General features: G+C 39.9%; 1 protein-coding gene across 1 annotated transcript in view; it reads left to right on the plus strand.

Annotated features, from left to right (window-relative positions):
- The window catches only part of PHF12 (PHD finger protein 12), a 42987-nt gene that overhangs the window by 842 nt on the left and 22664 nt on the right, over positions 1-19481 (plus strand). Inside the window, exon 3 of the mRNA XM_075013735.1 lies at positions 19102-19174. Coding sequence (XP_074869836.1) covers positions 19102-19174 — 73 coding nt within the window. The remainder of the gene's footprint in view (positions 1-19101; positions 19175-19481) is intronic.

A 19481-nucleotide genomic window follows, 5' to 3' on the forward strand; every position in this document is an offset into this window, starting at 1 on the left:
CGCCATCGCCGGGGCCTTGCGGGCTGCGGCGGGGCGGGACGGCGCGGCCTGGCCTGCCCGTGCTCAGCGCCTCGCTGGTGCTGGTGCTGCTGCAGCTGCAGGAATAATGGAGGTGGCTGGTTCTGCCTCACTGTTTACAATATGGCGACCTTCCTTTAAATTATATTTTTATTCTCAGCGCCATTTTGGCTGCATATAGGACTTTCAGACCCTCACACTGCTAGTGTAGCCTGCCCAGTGCCGATGTACCTTGCCAGGGTTGATCCAGGACTCCGAACTCGAAAATTCACACCCCCCTTTATTCGCTTTTCCTTCCCTCTGTCCTTCAGACCAGCCTCTTCCACCTTGTAGGAGCAACCAATACCCGGTCAGGGACCGCTTGCCTGTCTGTAGTTTTGTGCTGTTGTTGCTAATCCTGGATGATTGTCTGGAAACGTGTGCTTTAGGGCATAGTGTTGCGAAGCTGTCCCGTATAGGAGGCTGTTGTGTGGGATGGGTGTGGGAGAGGTTACCAGGAAGCTTTGTGGGCTAATAACAAAAGGCAAATCAGCAAAGTCAGGATATGTCTGAACTTCAGTTTCTGTCCTGAGAAGTTATTTCTTGGTTCTACATAAGGAGCCCAGGTGCATTGAAAGCAAATTTTTGTACATCTGTTCAGCAGTTCACTCAGATTGGCGGTTCATGTGAAATTCAGACAGTGAATAAAGGAATGGGGGAGGGAGCAGGGCAAGTCAGAGCACTGGCATTCTGGGGAATCTGTATACTTCCTTGGGGAGAGCTTTTTAACCACATTCCTTATTGTCTTTCATGTCTCCGATCTTTGCTCACTCCTATACTACAGTTGTCTTCTCCTGACTTTAGTTGAATGATTCTACTTTTTTATGCTAATTGCAGGTCTTAGGGTGCTTATTACAGTGATTATGGATACTGGGGAAATTAACCCTGTGGTCAGAATTCTGTAGGGAGTGTCCTGTTACCGTTCTGTAGACTCATCTGTGCAAGACAGGAAGCTCTGTTTTTATAATCCATGAAATCATTATTTCTAACTGGAAGAAAAGTTTGCCTGGTGATTTTATTTTATAGACTACTTAAAACCTGCTGGAGAACATTAGGCTTTTGGTTCGGTCTGTTTAGTAATTAGATGAGGTGAATTAGGTAATCTTGTATTGGGCGAATTTCTCTTGGACAAAGACAAACGTGGGTGCTTACGTAGAAGCTCTCCTTCAGAGAGTTGTCGGTGTAGGCTAGGGTTGCTTTATAAAGGACAGCTCAGAAATTCAGCACAAAGTAGTTATTGTACCTTAGGATGCTATTGATATAAACAGAACCTAGTAAAGTTGAAGCGCCTAAATGTTACACTTCTGTATAGTTTGGAGTCTCATTTATTGAAGCAGGATAGCTGCTAGAAACTGTGGAGGAAGAGGTGGGGAGGAGGAATGGGGTTCACATGGTGTTTCTCACCTATTTTAAAATCTGGTTTCTCATTCTAAATGAGTCAGTTGAGGCTGAACCCCCTAGGCTGATCATAACAGTCCAGGTCTGCTATAAAGTCATGGAAAAATTAGCTTATGCAGATACTTTATGATGTAATTTGCCACGTTTCTGGTTTTTTAATCTGTGTTGGGAAACCATGGTAATTTTATTCAATTTAGAGACTTCAGTGAGGTGACCTTTTCCCTACAATTGATGGAACTAAATTACACCCTGAATGATTACCTACTGGTTTTGTGCTGTGAATACAGGGCTCTATCGTGCAAGCCCTTTCTTACCTAAGTACTCCTACTCACTTCAGTAAGATTGCTCTCCAGGGTTTGTCAGGTCACAAATTTGTGTGGCCGTAGTGTTCAAATCACTCTGATCTTAAATTTGATTGAACAGGCTTTTTCTTCAGCAGAAGTAAAGGATGAGCAGCTTTCCTCTTATTGCCAAAGACTAGACTACCACTCTGCAAATAAGGGCAAATGAGATGTGTTGCTTCAAAAGGACACTTGGGTTTTGTCTTGACCTCCTACATGTTGCTTTAAGTGAAATTCCATTCCTTTGGGCAAGAATGCAGCCCTGCATTTCCTTACTCATCTGTAATATTTCAATAACGCTTGCCAATCTGTAGCCAACATGTGACTTCTGCTAACTGAGGCATCTTCCAGGCATTTCCCACGGTACTGCTTTCACTATTCTGAACCTTGCTTTTGTGACAAGGAAAACAATATTTGACAATACCTAGTTTTTATTTAGCATTCTTCGGCAGTGCATCCTGAAGCACTTCACAAAGGGAGGTCTGTACCGTATGTTAAGGATAAGGAGGGGAGGTGACTTGTCCACCAAGGAAGTGGCAGGAGCCAAGACTTGAACCTGTCTCCCTAATCTCAGTCCAGTGCCCTTTCAAATAGGTCACACTGCCTCCCACAGATACAATACTTTTGTAACTTGCTTGCTACTTTATTGCACCTTGATTAGGTAAATGTATATTTCAATAACTGCAGTCTGTCTGTTTTAACTAAATCACACAGCATATTTTATTGTTTTCCTTTATATCTGCATCCATAGGCTGTAAATCTGGTGGTTTTATCCTCATTCAACGAAATTCATTCTATAATCTGTGGTATGCCCTTCAGACATATGTCCAGTAAGTTTTGAAATATAACTCATGCAGGTATTGTGGCTCCAGTTTTAGTTTGGTTTATGGTGTCTGAGTGTTCATTGGGGTACTCCAGAAGAGATCATATCTTAAAGTCCTTTCTGTTATTTTTAAACATATCTTGACTTCTACAGTATTTCCTTGCTGAACAAAGAGGATAGCTTTGAATATTTCCAGGTCTAATTACAGTAAATTTGCCTGCCAAAAAGGGCAGTTTTACTGAGTCCTTTATAGTTACAGGTGGGTTGTCAGCACTAGAGTGATTTAATGTAGATAAACAGATTAATCATAAATCTATTATAAATTTGGCCACTCATGTAATCTTGTTCAAGAAAGCTTAGAATTTGGGAGAAAAAATAAATACATTCTGTATTTTCTATACTTACTTACATCAGATTTTATCAGGTCTGCAAATAATTTGGATGGGGTAATAGTTATTGAAAATTTTGTAGTGCCATTCCACTAAATTATCTGTGAGGCTACATCTGCTTTTTTCAGGTATGTGAACTGTTCTTCAGATTTAAATTTTGCATAGACTACCTTTTCCAAAGGAAACTTTACTAGTTTTTGGCTTTTAAAACTGAGTTTGGTATGAAGTACGCATATTTGTCACTAATGTGATTGATATGAAAATCCTGAGTTCTAGATGTAACCTGGTAAAGTCTTTACTTGAATTCTAGCTTACAACTTGATTCCAAGGGGGCTTTTGATCTGGGATAAGCTCTTGGAAAAATTATCCAAAAGTAATAAGAGAGAAGGAGCCATGTTAGTCTATATACTACCAAAACAAAAAAGCAGTCAAGTAGCACTTTAAAGATAAACAAAATAATTTATTAGGTGAGCTTTCGTGGGACAGACCCACTTCTTCGGACCATAGCCATACCAGAACAGACTCAATATTTAACACCTATTAAATTAAATATTGAGTCTGTTCTGGTATGGCTATGGTCCGAAGAAGTGGGTCTGTCCCACGAAAGCTCACCACCTAATAAATTATTTTGTTCGTCGTTAAAGTGCTACTTTGACTGCTTTTTATCCAAAAGTAGTTTTCTTGTTCAGTAGCTTTCTCTACTTTTTCTCTTACCCCTTTGTATTAGCCGTAAGTTACACACCTTTCTGTTGCATCTTTCCTGCTTGTTCCTGCAGTAAACTCATGATGCTGCACTTGAGATCAATCCACCAAAATTATTGTGAAGTCAAAAATTCCATATGACTTTTCTGAAGGATTAAGCAGATGGCAATTGTGAGAGGGAAAAGTGCAGGTTTAAAACAGTTAACTAGTAAAAATGGCAAAAGAAGTTAAAAACAGTGTGTGAACTAACTTTTTTTAAAAGCAATACTGTGAATTTTTTTCCTCCTCTGAAAGGTGCTCTGATTGCTGAACCATAGCAGTCAGATTGTCTCATTTATAGTTGCTTGCTTGTCTGGCTGCTGAGTACCGTGTTGTCAGTGTACTGAAGCTACTTAAATACCAATCAGTCTTCTTGCACCCTAGAGATTAATAAATGTATTAAGTCCTGTGCTCTGTTGGGTAAAACCTACTTCATCAGACAAAAATGAAGAGGAAAAACCGGGGGGGGGTGTTCTTTACACACATGAATGGGGAGGGGGGTTAACCTGTCAAACCTGGTTCCTTTTGAGGTGAATATGGCTTTTTACATGACAAAACTGAATCTCTTGAACCCCCTCCCAAGATTTTCCTAACAGTTGAGCCTTGTTCTGAACCAGATTAAATTTGTGGCTGTCACAGGGTAAGAGTTTTGCATTGAGTTCTTTCCGCTATCACCATTAATTTTTTTTTTTTTTTTTTTTTTTTTTTTTTTTGCAACACTTGCCTCCCTGTGCTTGTTTGGAGTGTTTGGCTTCATCTTGCCTGTCTGATTTGGCAGTCCTCTGAGGGGCTGTTGAAGAATGGGAGTAGCATAGCTTGCTTAGGAGAGGCAGCCAAAGCTAAAGTAGCATCAGTTTTGCATATTTTATTGAGTCACATCAGTTAAAAGATTTCACACGTAGAATGGAAAATGATCATGTTTAATTGTTACAATATGAATAACTTTCTGTACCTCTTTCAGATTTAGAATTATCTTGTCCCATCCCAAACTACCATTCAGTTTAGTTAATCATTTGATTTTTTTTTTTTTTTTTTTTTTTAAACTTGAGTCTGACTCCTCCCTTTCTCTTGTTCTTTGACTAAAAATATCTTTCAGGGACACAGATTTTTGAGCTGCTCCCTTAATTCCAGTGATTTGTTGTTTTAATGGCCATTAAAAGGGGAGTGCTCTGGACCTCTTATGGCAGATAATAGTGAGTTGGACAAAGTTTAAATGCATTCGTATACATGTAGTGTTGAAGTGAAACTCCATGCTGAAATTACTAGTAACGTTTAAAAGGTTTGTACATTCTCTTTGTAGGTTTAAATTAACTTAAGTTTGAATGTTTAATATAAAAATTAGCTTCTTCAGTGAACAACTACTGGCAAAACTCTTATCTTTTTAAAAGGCCATTGAAGTAAGTCTGGAATATAGAGACCTGGGCATTAAATTCAGCTTCTTTTTGAGCTCATAACAATTTGACCCTACTATTTTTTAAAATTATGTAAGAAAATGACTCGTGCTGTTAACACCTGTTTATCTTTAATTTGCCAAATTGTTTTGCTTTTATTGCACTTGTTATTTAAGTAGTGTCAATCTGGAATTTGAGATATTAAAGCTAATGAAAGAAGCAATTGCACTGGTCTACCTACTTAATTAAAAAAAAAAAAGTCATTCTTTATGTACCCTTAGACTCAGTAATACGATCAGCCGTAGCAGCTCTGTTAAGCTCTCTTGTTCAACTTTGCTTTTGCTTTCTTAGTTTACACTAAGGCTTTGAAATGCAAAGACAGAGAAGTTCAACTTTGGTGATTATGCTGTGCACTGATGTTAGAATATTTTGGAGTTTGGGTTATCACAGTTTAATAAACTGAGTTAACTGTAATTCAGACCCTTTAAGGAATCATTCTCTTCAGTACGTGGGTGCATGTTCTTGTAAAATCTTATGGTTGATTTAACATATACATTGTGGTGTGCATTTGATGACCAAACCAGTGGTTGTTGCTGCTGCTCTTAGAACTGGGCCATAGTAATTAGATTTTGTAGTCGCCAGTGGGATTTTTATCAAAATCATCATGATGTGCTATAACAGCTTAAGTTAAATGATTCTTTCACATGCTTCTGTATGAAAGGGACTAACTTATTCGAAAAGTTAGTGAAATGACATGTAAAGTTGTGTGAAGGGTATTGGATGAGATCACTGAGTAAAAACTGAAGTCCTGTTTCCCTTCCTCATGAAAAACAAGTTGAGGTTGAACCCTAACTCTTACATGTTTAGAAAATTCTGATAATCAGTTTTTACTGCTGTTGTAAAATCCATGTTTTAGAGATGCTGCATCTTGCTGAACTATTCTCTTTAGTGATGTGTTTAACTCTGATTTAATTTGAACCCATTGTTCTGTTCAGTGGTCACACGTTATGGGTTAACTTTAGTAGACATCTTCTGTTTGCTGTCTTCTGGCATGTTATATCTGCAGGGGTGGCTCACAGGACCATTTCAGACTGTAGAAATATCCTCCCATAAGATTTCTAGTACCCAGAGGCACTTAAGTGTGGAGATTTTAATTGTTTGATTTCTATTGCATAATATTCATTGGTTAAAGACTGCTGTGCAGAGCTTAAATACTACTTGTAAAAGTTCTTAGAAAACAAGGTAACAAAAACTAAGATGAATCTGCATAGGCTCAACACTATTGGGGGGGAAAAATCAAGAATATACGGTCACCTGCAAGTCTTTCCTTCCCCCCTCCCCCCCCCCCCAAAAAAAAGGAAGACAAATAGTTAAGGCCCTCTGCAAATTCATGAAGACCACAGAAAATATGAATGTTTATAAACTACAGTCTTTAAAAGGAAAATGTCTATAACAAAGTCTTCACTTAAAAATAATTATCGTCAATTTCAGGAACGGATGACTTTTCTTAAGTTTGTAAAATCAATGCTGGCCTTTGAATGGACTAAACTAAGTTGTAAAATTAGTTCCATGCAAACCGAGTGAAACCCAGTACTTTGCTGTTTATGCTCCTAGATTTTTAAAAAGTAACTTGTTTTTTGCAGGGCCTTAGTTACGCAGTAAAGGTGTCTCTTCCTCATTTTGGTACTGGTTAGTGAGAGGGAAATTTGGAACTTGCTTTCATTAGAGGTGGGAGAATCAATTTGTAATTCTATGTCTTTTAATAAAACATTCATGATGCTATCACTGTGTAACAGCCTCCTGGGGAATGTGAGAGGGATGTGACTGAGCCTGTTGGACCAGCATGTGCCTCAGACCTCTAAATGAGTTATACTTAATAAACTGTGGTTTTGGTGACTACAGCAGAACTCCTTTTGAATTGTGACCTCTGAGACCCTTGTCTGTTGTCACTCTGTCTGGAAGAAGTCTGGGGAATATAACTTAGGTCCATTGAAACTTTTGATGTACTCTTTTGCAAGAACATATATGGAGGCTAGGTCTATCGATGGCTATTAATCCTGATGTTTAACTGGGTAAACGGGAGCTGGGGCAGCTCTCGCCAGGCTGGAGTGCTGCCATGAACTGAGACTGCACTGGCCCATGGCAGGTCGTGGGCTGCTCCAGCCCACACCAGTTAATTGTAACCAATATGTCTGATCTGTTTAGGATGAAGTTCATCGGTTTACTGGTGTTAACCATTAACCTCCCAAGCCAAGATAGGGACACCATGCCAGGGGTGTCCATAAGCCCCTACTTGCCAGGTGCTGTGATTGAACAACAAAGGGATGGATCATTTGATTGCCCTGTTTTCATGCTCTTCGAAGTGTCTGGCATTGGCCATTGGCAGAAGATGTAATATTGGGCTAGATGGACCGTTGGGTTTGATCCCAGCACTGCTGCTCTTAAGTTCCTATTTGCGTGTAATTCCCTAAACCCATTTGTGCAGTGTCAAGCATGTATGTGTAAATTACAAGAAAGCCATATTCCCAGCCTTCAGTTGTACGACACGTTCAGCGCAGGTACTGACTTACTCTTGGTATTGCTGCCTGTCTGATACCCTATAAACACACACGCACATCTTGGAGTTTTTGGTTCTAGGTTAAGTCAGTATGTGTTGGGTGCTTTCTTGACTTTTCTTGTGTTCTAGGAAACTTGGTCCTTAATCTTTAAAGTCTATGAATAGCAGAAGCCTGCTGTGAAGAGCATGGGCAGTAATTTCTGGAATAGAAAGGAAGGTGTAACTTTTGAAACAGTCCTCAGTGCGTTAGAATGTGGGGGAAGTCTTGCAGTAACCAGTGGTCCATCTAACCCAGTATCCTGTTTATCTGTCATTGGCCACTGGCAGAACTTCATAAGAAATGAGCAGAACAGGGCAATTATCTATCCCGTGTTGTCCTGTCCCACTATTTGGTAGCCATAGACTTTTTATACAATAATACCATAGAAATCCATGCAAGATATAACAGTTTAAAAGAGCAATTCAGGAAACAACCTTAGGTGTATTAAAGTAATTCAGAATATAAAGTGTCTGTTCTCAGAATGTGAAATTGTTGATCCAGCCTGTGTTTACTCTTACAAGCACTACAGCAACAGAGCTGTAGCTATGCCCCTGTAACATAGACATTTGTTGCTGCTGCTGCAGAAAGGGGTTTTCCATTGCAGTAGTAAAATCCACCCTGTTGTAAAATTCCCTGTCCTGAGAGGGAGTAACTAGTTTGGCATAAGAATGCTATGCTGATGGAAGAAATGTCCACACCAATTCCATGTAAATACTTAACTGATTAAATATTGAGTTTAATCAGTTAACTGGTTAAATGGTGGGGGTTATCTAAGGAGGCCGCTCCAGTCCAGTTTGCCTGCTGCAGACTGGGGCTCCTGTAGCTGGGTTGGAGTGCACCCTGGCTATGGTGGGCTCCCATGGGGGCTGGAGTAACTCTCTGCCTGGGGTGGGCTGAGGATAAACTCTATGATGGAACTGATTCTGGAGTCCTTGGCGTGGTCATAATATCAAAGAGAGAGCTGCTTCTGTTCTTCCCCTACTATCAGTTCTCAGCATAGCTTTTGCCCATCTTCCTTGCAGACTTTTGGGTGCTGCTGACGGCTGTAGAAATAAACACCAGTTAGAGAAAAATACATGGTGTGTAGCCATGGATTATAATCTTGTCAGCACGCTTGAATGCAATTGTTGCCATACCAGTTTGTGTCTTTGCTGTGTATAGGTAGTTATGGTGGGGGTTTTTACCCTTGGAATACTTTTTACATATTGCATTTCCTGAAAGGTGCTCAGTGTATCATCTCAAGAGTATAGAAGGCAAATGTTGTAACAGCAGGCTGGGAGGAAAGCTAATGCCTGAATCTGACTTGAGCCTTTTCCACTGATGGCTGCTGTGTATGAGTCACTTTTAGAAATAAACTAGAACAAGCTAGAGATTTCTTTCTGCAGGGTTTGAATTTAGCAGTGGCCTGAGGACACAACTTAACAAGCCAAAAATACCTTCCCTGATCAGGGCGTCATAATCATTACAAAATATGTACACATACAGTCTCTGACTTTCTCCTGTGTTTTTTTTTGGGGAGAGATTCTGTGATACCAGTCCTAGGATCTCTTCCCCCGAGATTAGTAACAGGATTAGGGTAGGAGGAAGGGATGCAGGGGGAGAATGCAGGGAGGACTTTTGTGCCTATGTTTGTATCTTTTGGTGGGGGAAGTTTTAACTGTTCAGTTGATTAAGTTTTGGTGTGGTGTGTTTTTTCTTTTTTTTTTATTCTGCTGGGTTTTTAAACAGTATGTCTATCTGGAAATATTCTGTAGCTATCTGAAGGCCTGAAATGGTTGACATGGTGATGCTTGAGAGAATGTTCCTTTTATTCTAATTTCAATAAAAAGTTTTAAACATTTATTTAATTACTTTGGAGAAAAACTCTCTTAAATTCACCCATCTCTTCTTTATAAGGTCTTAGAACACTCGGTACACCCTCCTGTTTTGTTTTGTCAGATGCTTTAAAATACCAGAAGGACTTCTGTTAGTAGTGCTAAAAATTCCAACAACCGCAGCTCACCTGAAGACGTATTCATGTGATCATTCCCTCTGAGAAGCAATGAGTAGAAATAGAGGCCCAAAGATGGGCAACAATATTAGCAGTGGAAAGGCTTCGGTGTGTGTGTGGAGAGAGTGAAAGTTAGATTAATTTTAAATGTAAATTATTAATCTCTTCTAGAGATGAGAAAAGGAAATATATAAAACAGCAAATGGTACAGAGAGCTGAACAGGCACAGCTTTTTACCTTGATTCAGAACAAGAGAATATTCTGAGAAGCAAACAAATTTAATGGTTGCACTTTTAAACACACTCCTGCAAAATCACGTGTGTTGTACAGTGAGAAAGATCTGGGAAAACTACGTGCGTAACCAGAGCATCTGCCATTAGGATATATATAGTCTCACACTTCACAGCATAAGCCATTTGACCAGAAAGACACTGCATAGGAATGGCCATAAAAGGTTAGACCAATGGTCCACCTAGCCCGGTAGCCAGTCTTCCAACAGTGGCTGGCGTGGGAAGCTTCTGTGAGAATGAACAGAGCAACTTGAGTGATCAGTCCCCTCCCGCCATTCCTAGCTTCTAGCAGTTGGGTGCTTAGGGGACACCCAGGGCTTGGTGTCGCAGTCCTGACTAACTTGGCTAATAGCTGTTGATGGAACTATATTAACTAACATATTTCTTACCCAGTTATATTTTTGGCCTCCACAACATCTCCTGGCAATGAGTTCCACAGGTTGACTGTTGTGTGAAGAAATATTGTTGATCTAGCAGGGCTTTCTCTCTGTTGATAGTGTTTTTATATTCAGTGCTGTCCTGACATTCTGCAGGATGGCAGTTTTGCAGTCAGGGCAGTATTGATGTGCTTTGTTTTTTCTTGCATTCAGGAAGTTTAAAAATGATTTGTCTGTTAACCTCTTTAGGGAGAAGAGCACTTCACTGTTCTGTGTGGGGTTTTAAGCTCATCACAAATATGATAATCTTATGAAACAGCACATTGTCATTGAAAACTTGTTTTGTATCTTCCCAAACGAAATCTGAAAGCATTTGGGGCATGTACTCCAGTGGACATCTGTTCACATGAAATATTTATCAGTTTGATGTTAACAGTTGTTCCTGAAAGTGGAAAGACCCAAGGAAGGACTTAGATGTTTGGGTAAAGTAATAGTTCATGTTTTGCCAATATTTAGGCAACACGATCAGTCCCTTGTCTTCATGAGCATAGAATTACAATAGCAGATCAGACCAGCAGATGGTGTAGTTTTTGCTCTGTAATGGTGGCAATCATTAGATACAGTACATCAGGAATGTGCTAGGAATCCCATAGTAAACAGTTATGGAGGCACATGTGTAATGAAACTTCCTTCTAAACCCTTATGTTTCTCTCTGAACTAAATGATCCCAACTCGCCTTTCTCTTCACACCGAAGTGACTACAGGCTTCTGATCTCTTTATTGTTCATCTCTGAAGCCTTTGTTTTTGCAGTACCTTGTTACTCTGTGGCCATTTGAATGCAAGACTCCAGAAGAGGAGAGGCGATCAATTTATGTAAGGGTGTGATATTTTTAGTCTTTCTTATACAGCTCTTAACTACTATTTTCATTGAGCTATCCTTAGTAATGCTGAAGTCTCCCAAGTTTTATTGATTTTAGTGCCAGCAATGTGTACAGTTTAAATTTATTCCTTCCAATGAATATTACCTTACACTTGTCAAGATTGATCTTTTTAATTTCCACCAAAATATTAAGGGGGGAAATCTGCAGCTTTCCTACAGAGGAAAGTATCCAACTGCTACAGTAGCTGTCCTTAAAATCCAATTAAAAAAGGTTGCAACATTTTTCGATTTGAAATCTTAGATTTTTCCAGATATAAAAACGAGCACTTAAAGTCTGATCAGATCCATAGAATTCCTTGTTCCTGAATTTACAGTAAAGAGTTGGAGCTCTGAATTCTCAGGAGGAAATAACTATTCTGTATTGATTTAGCCAAAATTTTGGATGCTCTGTACATTGACACTTTGGGGGATTTTGGATTGACTACAAACATCCGATTGCTGACATTTTAGAGAGAGCCCAGACCCAGAACTTACCTTCCAAATGTTATCTATGCTAAGAAGCAGGTGAATTTCCATGGTGGCATGGAAATAGCTTAGATAGGCTATTTAATAGTTCAACGTAACACTTAATATTGCTGAATCATCTTCTTTCCTGCTTCCTATCACAGAGATTCTGGCATTATTAGGGGTGGAGGAGAGGAAGAGGTTGCAGTATCTCCTAACTATGCATTAAAGATATGAATCTCCATTTCCGGTTCTTTCCTTCCAGAAAATAAAGCAGCAGTGTTCATTGCCACAGATCTGTGGCAGGATGGTAGGAGAGTTAAGACAGGCAGGGATTTTGACCAGCTGCCATTGTTGATTTATTTATTTTTCAAAACTTTGTTCCTGGTCTCCTTTTCCTGAAGGGCTTTGTGGGGAGCAGCTGCACATGTGTGTAACTTGGGCACAGTAAAACTCATTCAAAGACTTCACATGTTTAAATGATGCAGCTTTTTATATTTCTCAGTAGGGCAATTGTAATATGCTGGCATTCTGGATAGTTTTCTTGTTAGAGTTTTAGTTCTGGCCATACACTGGGAAACCAGTAAGCCTTGTTCTCTGTGGTGGTAGAACAGCTGTAGCTGTATCCATCATCAGAATAAGTAAGAGTCCTCGTAAAGGCTTTTCGCTCTTCTGCCTTTTATCTAGATGGCAAACCTATCCACCAGTATCTTCCGATATAAGCCTGTCATTAAATTCTGATACATAACTGGGAGGTTTTGGGAAGTGGCACGAGTAAGCTGGAAGAAGGGGCTGCAGTGTTTTGGTTCTCCCACCCCTTTTGTGCTCAGTTATTTCTGTTAGTTCTGACTTCACAGGAGAAAACTCCAAACCCATCTTTGCACAATTCATCAACATCAAAGTCTTACAAAAAAGATTTTCAGATGCTGAGCTCCAAAGTCATCCTCACCAGTATTAAAATATGTTGGAAGCTGACTTCCATTCTGTGGGAGAACCCTCACTGCACATCTTACAAATTGTCTATTTTAGCAAGGCGCCCACCAGGAATGCCAGTTGTAATTAACTTTCATTTCCAATGCCGTCACAATCTGTTCCTTTTGAGAGGAGCGTCTTATGCTTGCATAGTTCATATGGCAGATCAGAGAGGGTGCCATTCCTTTCAGCATATGCTTTCTTTATTTGGTGACCACAGGAAATGACAATAAGCATAATTACAGCATCAGGTGCATGTCAGCCCCAGAGTGCAAAATTGGGGAAAGTAAAGCAGCTTCATTGCTTGATATGAAAACTCGTAATATACAGATAACATTTTGGAGTTTGTTTGATTGCATCTTAACCACTTAAATGATGATGATTTCCCCTTCCTAAGTGAGGCTTTTCATAGTGTACAATGTACGGGAGATCATTCCAGTGATTTGTAAAGTGAGTTTTGTATAAACCTTACAAAGCAAAAAATGGGTTTCAAAAAAAGATACTTAGTATACAAAAGCATGAGATTACTGTCAGTATAAACAATATTTAACACTTTTCTGTGGCTAGTGTAATTTGCTCTTTGAAAGTAGAGCCACAAAAATCTTCAGCTCTCTGTGGCACTTGCCTTTCAGGTTGTGTCCTTAGTTTTTTTACCTTGGAAAGTCAGATTTTATTTTTTTTTCAGAGCGGTCTCTTTTGTCTGAAGTTCTGAAATGTACATGTTACGCTGCTGAGTAGACAGAGCAGGTCACACATCGATAACCTTCCATTTGTGTCTGCTGCTGCACCATTTTGCTTGTGTGTCATGATAGTGGAAAACCCTCTGAGATGGAGGGCAGGCTCTCATATAACTATCTGTGGTATGATTCCATATTGCAAAGCAAATATATTGTGTGTAATTGATGGTGCAGTTGATGTTGAGCAACAGGTCTTGCTTCCAGTGACTTCACCTGGAAGAAATATTAATGCTCTCACGATTTGTATTAAGTGTATGAAAGATAGGCAGAAAGCAGCCATATTGTGCACTGCTCAGAGTGGAATTTGATGGTATGGGAAGAACACTGGTGTCTTGCTTAAAGATCTTATTCTAGTATGCCTAATGTAAAGGGGTGGGGAATGTGGTCATAGCTACTTAATTAACATTGCATGCTTAACTAAGGTGTCTCTCGTGTGTTAGAACTAAGATGGGCCTTTTTCCTGTCTCAGAATACAGTATTACAAGAATATCCATCTTGGTTAGAAGAGTAACTTTGAGGTAGCCGTTTTAGTCTGTATTCTAACAAAACAAACAAGCAGTCTTTTTGATATTAGTAATGATCACAGGCAGGACACTTAGTAATGTCTGCCCGCTCCCACCCCCCTCTTTCTATCCTATGTATCTGATTGTCATTTTTTTATTTCAATCTTTTTTTTAAATCTCTGTTATAAAGCCATCATGCCATTCCATTTTCAGTACAGCACTATTCCCAGATCTGAAGAAGTGAGTCTCCCCACGAAAGCTCATCACCTAATAAATTATTTTATTAGTGTTTAAAGTGCTACAGGACTGCTTGTTTTTGGTGAGTGTAGTGTTCTGTCTTCAGCCATTCATTAACGTCCAAGACCAGAACTGAGCTTTGGCACATTGATTGCAGTAGCAAGGCCCCATTGGAGAGTTGAGTAAATTAAGAGTGGAGAGTTCAGTACTGAAATCTTGCAGTTGATGTGAAATGGCATCTTTGTTCAGAGAGCCTCAAAAATGAGGTACCTCAGGACTTCTCGTTGTTGCAGATACAGACTAACATGGCTACCCCCTGATACTTAAAGGAGCTTTGTGTTCCAAAATATTATTCTGAAATTAGCAGTTTTGCAGACTAATATAAGAGAGGACATATGGAGTGACTTGGAAAAAAAAAACTTGTATATCCAAGCATAAATACAGGGAATGTTTTGGGTTTTGAAAAATCATAAACATAAAATGAAATCTATTCAGAATCTCTTGTCCTCTGTATCACTCCCTGGAATCCATTGCCGTATTTACTATTTCACTGTAAAAACACCTAAGATCAAGATAACGAGTTAAAATAGCTTGAAATGTGGGGTGGAGGGGAGTAAAATATGTATGTATGAGTTGGTGTACCAAACCTGCTTTAAAAGCACATGCTGTTGGAATGTGCCTTTAACTTCCCCCCCCCCCCCCCCCCCTTACAGTTTTAGAACTAATTTATTTAGTTTTGCCCTTTTGTGGGGAAGCGAGGGAATTGGCAAGATGCCTCAACATAAATCAGTGACTTTTAGCTATGGTTTTTGTTTTTTTTTTTTTAAAAGAACTCTTAAGCCAGTGGCAGTAAAGGATTTGAAGCTATTGTTGGGGTCACCTCAGGACTTGCAATTAATCCAAATGTTAAGCACATTTGAGATGTTGTAGTTACAAAGGACTCTGTTAACAAAAGGTTAGTTTTTCTAACCCCTAATTTTAGCCACATGCCTGATACTTTGACACTGTATTTGTGGTTGAAAGAGAGGTTTTGGTGCTTTGTGCCTTCTAAGACGCTTGCTCATCTGGTCACCTGAGACTGCCAAGAAATGGAAAAACAAGCCCCAGGTGTGTTTCTCTGTGCATTTTAGAAATACAGTACCAGAAGTATAAGCATTTCTTGTGGCCTAACTTTTGTTTCTCAAAATGGCTGCCAGATGTGTTGCCTCTACAGAATCCCCCTGTGTTTTTTTGAGACTGGAAATGGAGGTTGCTATTACTTTGGAAGACTGAAGGAAAGATAGCAAAAATTGTTCATAAAACCTGTGCAATGGAGCCTACATAATGTGAGCCTCAAAGCCTCTGAAAGTGTTTGTATGTCAGGATGCTTGAGTGTCTTACGCAGTGCATGCTAGGTCTTTGTTTGAAAAAAGAAAGTCTGTTTTATAGGTTAAACTCAGAAGCTTAGGCTGGACCCTGTGCCTGGAGCCCACTGCTGTTGGGAACCTCTATGAAGCAAATACCTACAGCTTCAGAATGGATAGTGGCAGACTCACTGAAAAGGCTGATACCTGAGGCACATTTAAAAGTATGTTTGCAAAGAGTAGTTTACAGTGGAAGCGCCAGTTACCGCTTTAGTATTAGTGAGCCTTTGAATGGCAGCCACTAAATGGCAGAGACCTGCAATAAGTGTTCATCTGTAACTTGTGTCACTGGGCCTTGTAGTAAAAAGAACTCGCACCGCTCAGACAAGCCAGGATAAAGCTAGCAAAAGTCAGATGTTCTGTGAAGCCTTGTATCTGTCAAAAGATCTCAAAACACTTGACAAAAGGTCCCAGGCCCATAATTTCAGGTACTTGTATGGCTCCCATTACTGAAGTAGCTGAGGTGCTCACAGTCTTCTCATGTGTTTATCCTCACCAGACCCTGGGAGGCAGAGCTGTGTTAGTCTCTCATTGTACACATGCAGAACAGCCGATCAGAGGGCGAGACTAGCCCAAGGGAACACTGGGAGTCTGGCAGAACAGGGTATGGAACGCAGATCTCTCTCTTTCTGTGGTAGTGCCCTAATAGAGCATTCTCTCTCGACAGGAAAGAGGTCTGTTTATGTATTGCATCATTGCCGGTTGGCTAACAACTGCAGTAAACTTAAGACAGAGTTAAAATACAAATGAATGGACCTTGAAAGCAAGCATGTGGAAACAGAGCCCTCTTTATCTGACAGCAGTTCTGTTTCCTCTTTGACACTTAGTGATCTAAGCTGAAAACTGCTTTTTAAAAAACACTAAGAAACTCATTTGTTTGCAGAGAAGTAGAAAAGTTCAGCCCTGTCATGCTGTTGTACCAATGTAAGAAGGCTGGAGATGGTCCAATTTTCAAAATCCCACTGGCCTGGGATGGTGGTGAGCTCTCACCATCGCCTCTTCCACTGGTTTATTTTAGCTTGACTTTCTCATTTAGATGTTCTTTTTGTACTCACTTTGATATTTTTTGTCAACAAATCATACAAGGGCAACTTTTAATGCAGTACAGTTTTGATAGTGATGGAAAAAATATTGCTGTGCATATGTAATTTGTAAGTTTATGTTCACATTTGTTACTGATGTGAGGTTAACTTTCACTCTCCTAAAAATCTGTGCAGTCTTCCAGTTTCTCTGCCACGTTTCCTGCTTCAGCCAGCCAGTCTGCTGGTTCATTTGTATGCTTCCTACTGGAGCTGCTGATGGCCACAGTCCAGGATCCTAGCAAATATTTTTATACAATTCAGCTGCTTCCAGAAAACTGACACAATTGTAGTTAAGCCATATGGAAAGAGTTTCCACCTTTCCCAATCTGTGACCAGGCAGTAACTTTGTCATTCACCAATGGCCTTATCACATTGACAGAAAATGAAGATGATTTAAATATAGTGGAAGGGAGGCACAGAAAGTACTATTCTAAGGAATATGGACTTTGAGTCATGTATGCAAGGTAGCATACCTGGTTTGGAGATACTGTACCTTGTCAACAAAAACGAAGGGTCTGGTGGCACCTTATAGGCTAACAGAAAAGTTTTGAGCATGAGCTTTCGTGAGCATAGACTCACTTCATCAGATGCTGGTCTTGGAAATCTGCAGGGTCAGATTTTTATATTTTATTTATATATATATATATATATATATATATATATATATATAAATTATAATATATAAATCTGACCCTGCAGATTTCCAAGACCAGCATCTGATGAAGTGAGTTTGTGCTCACGACAGCTCATGGTCAAAACTTTTCCGTTAGTCTATAAGGTGCCACAGGACCCTTCGTTGCTGTTACAGATCCAGACTAACACAGCTACCCCTCCGATACTGGTCAACAAAAGTGTCTCTTCATTAATGGCCAAGGGCTGGTTCTCTGGGTCAGACAAATCTTACATTCATATATCCAAGTCAAACTGCATGTAATATGTTGCTGAAATACCAAAGCCTTTTTATGATTTTAAAAAAAAAGTGTGGAGAAATTGGAAAGGGTCCAGAAAAGAGCGATAAGAATGATCAAAGGACTGGAGAATGTGACCTGTGAAGAAAGGCTGAAAGAACTGGGCTTGTTTAATTTGGAAAAGAGAAGATTGAGGGGGGACATGATAGTGGTTTTCAGGTATCTAAAAGGGTGTCATAAGGAGGAGGGAGAAACGTTGTTCTTTTTGACCTCTGAGGATAGATCGAGAAGCAACAGACTTAAACTGCAGCAAGGGAGGTTTACGTGGGACATTAGGAAAACGTTCCTAACTGTCCGGGTGGTCAAACACTGGAATAAATTGCCAAAGGAGGTTGTGGAATCTCCATCTCTGGAGATATTTAAGAACAGGTTAGGTAAATGTGTATCAGGGATGGTCTAGACAGTACTTGATCCTGCCATGAGGGCAGGGGACTGGACTCAATGACCTCTTAAGGTTCCTTCCAGTCCTAGCGTTGCACGATTCTATGAACTGATGCAGAGAATATTTTTTTCCTATCAGTTAGTTAGGTAATTCTAATTTATGAGTAGGTGTAATGCATGTTTTTTTTTTCTTCCTGGGCAGGTGAGTTTCAACAACTCACTTCCAGTATGTCTAAGCTAAAGCAGAGATGTACTTTCTTTCCAAGTTGGGTAAATGTATACACACTAGCTCTTATTGAGTTTGTGCCCTAAAAATAGAGGGTGAACCCAAAGCAGGGTGGATTAGCAACTCTGCCCAATCCTATCAAGGACCCAGGGTGTGTGCAGTAGTTGGGACAGGAAGTCCGTCCCACCACTTATTGTGCTGTTGTTATATTTTTGGCTTGTTACATCCTCTAGCTTTGACCAAGGTATGCCTTCTCAAGCTGGGAACCATACTTCCAGCTCTAGTGTAGACTCTCTTGAAGAGGGTGCTGCCTGTAAACTAGGAGACACATTCTGTCACTTGTTTGCGGGGATTTGGGTGTAGTTACATTTCTTGAACATGAATCTAATAGTCTTACAGCAGGCTCTAAATGATTTTAGGACTACACTTTTAGAATTATAAGTGTGGCTAGATGTGTATATTTAAAGATAGTGACTTACCTGGCAACAAAAGTGTTGTCTTTTCTTGCTGCAAAGGATGGGGCAGGCAATGCAGTGGTGGAAAATAAGCACGTAATATAGAGGGCTTATTTCAACTGCAGACTATTTGAAGTGGGAAGCGAGTGTTTTAAAGATTTTATTTGCTTCATCAGTGGCAGGAGGTATATTACAAAGAGGTATTTTATTAAAGGAACACAGTCCATGAAACCTGAACAAAATGGAGAAGACTTCAGGGAATGAAAGCTCGTAGGATTATTCTGGGCCAGCTTGAAAAGTTCTCCAAGTTGCAAGCTGGAATCTGAAAGTAAATTGTGTCTTTGTATTCCTGTTGCAGTAACCCTCCACTGAGTGAGGAAATGCTGCCTCCGGGGGAGTGGATGTGTCATCGCTGCACTGTACGCAGAAAGGTAAAACCTCTTAACCAAACCAGCTCCATTCTCCTTGGATCGTTGTTCTAAAATGTTAACTCTTTATTTCCCAAGTGTGTGTTTACTCATGTATGTTCAACCCTTTTTCCTCCCAACAGCCTTTCTTTTCCCACCTCCACTGACATGCATACGGAACTTGAAGAGTTCTGCTGTAGTGTGATTGAGATCATGGAACTGCAGAAAATAAAGAGAAGCTTAGACAGCTTGGTGACCTGAGCCGATAGGGCTTTGATTAGGAGGAAATCGTTAAGCACATCCCAAATTCCTGAACTAATTTTTACTATGA

The sequence above is a fragment of the Carettochelys insculpta genome, chromosome 19 (genome assembly GCF_033958435.1).
Source record: "Carettochelys insculpta isolate YL-2023 chromosome 19, ASM3395843v1, whole genome shotgun sequence".
NCBI classification, from domain to species: domain Eukaryota; kingdom Metazoa; phylum Chordata; order Testudines; family Carettochelyidae; genus Carettochelys; species Carettochelys insculpta.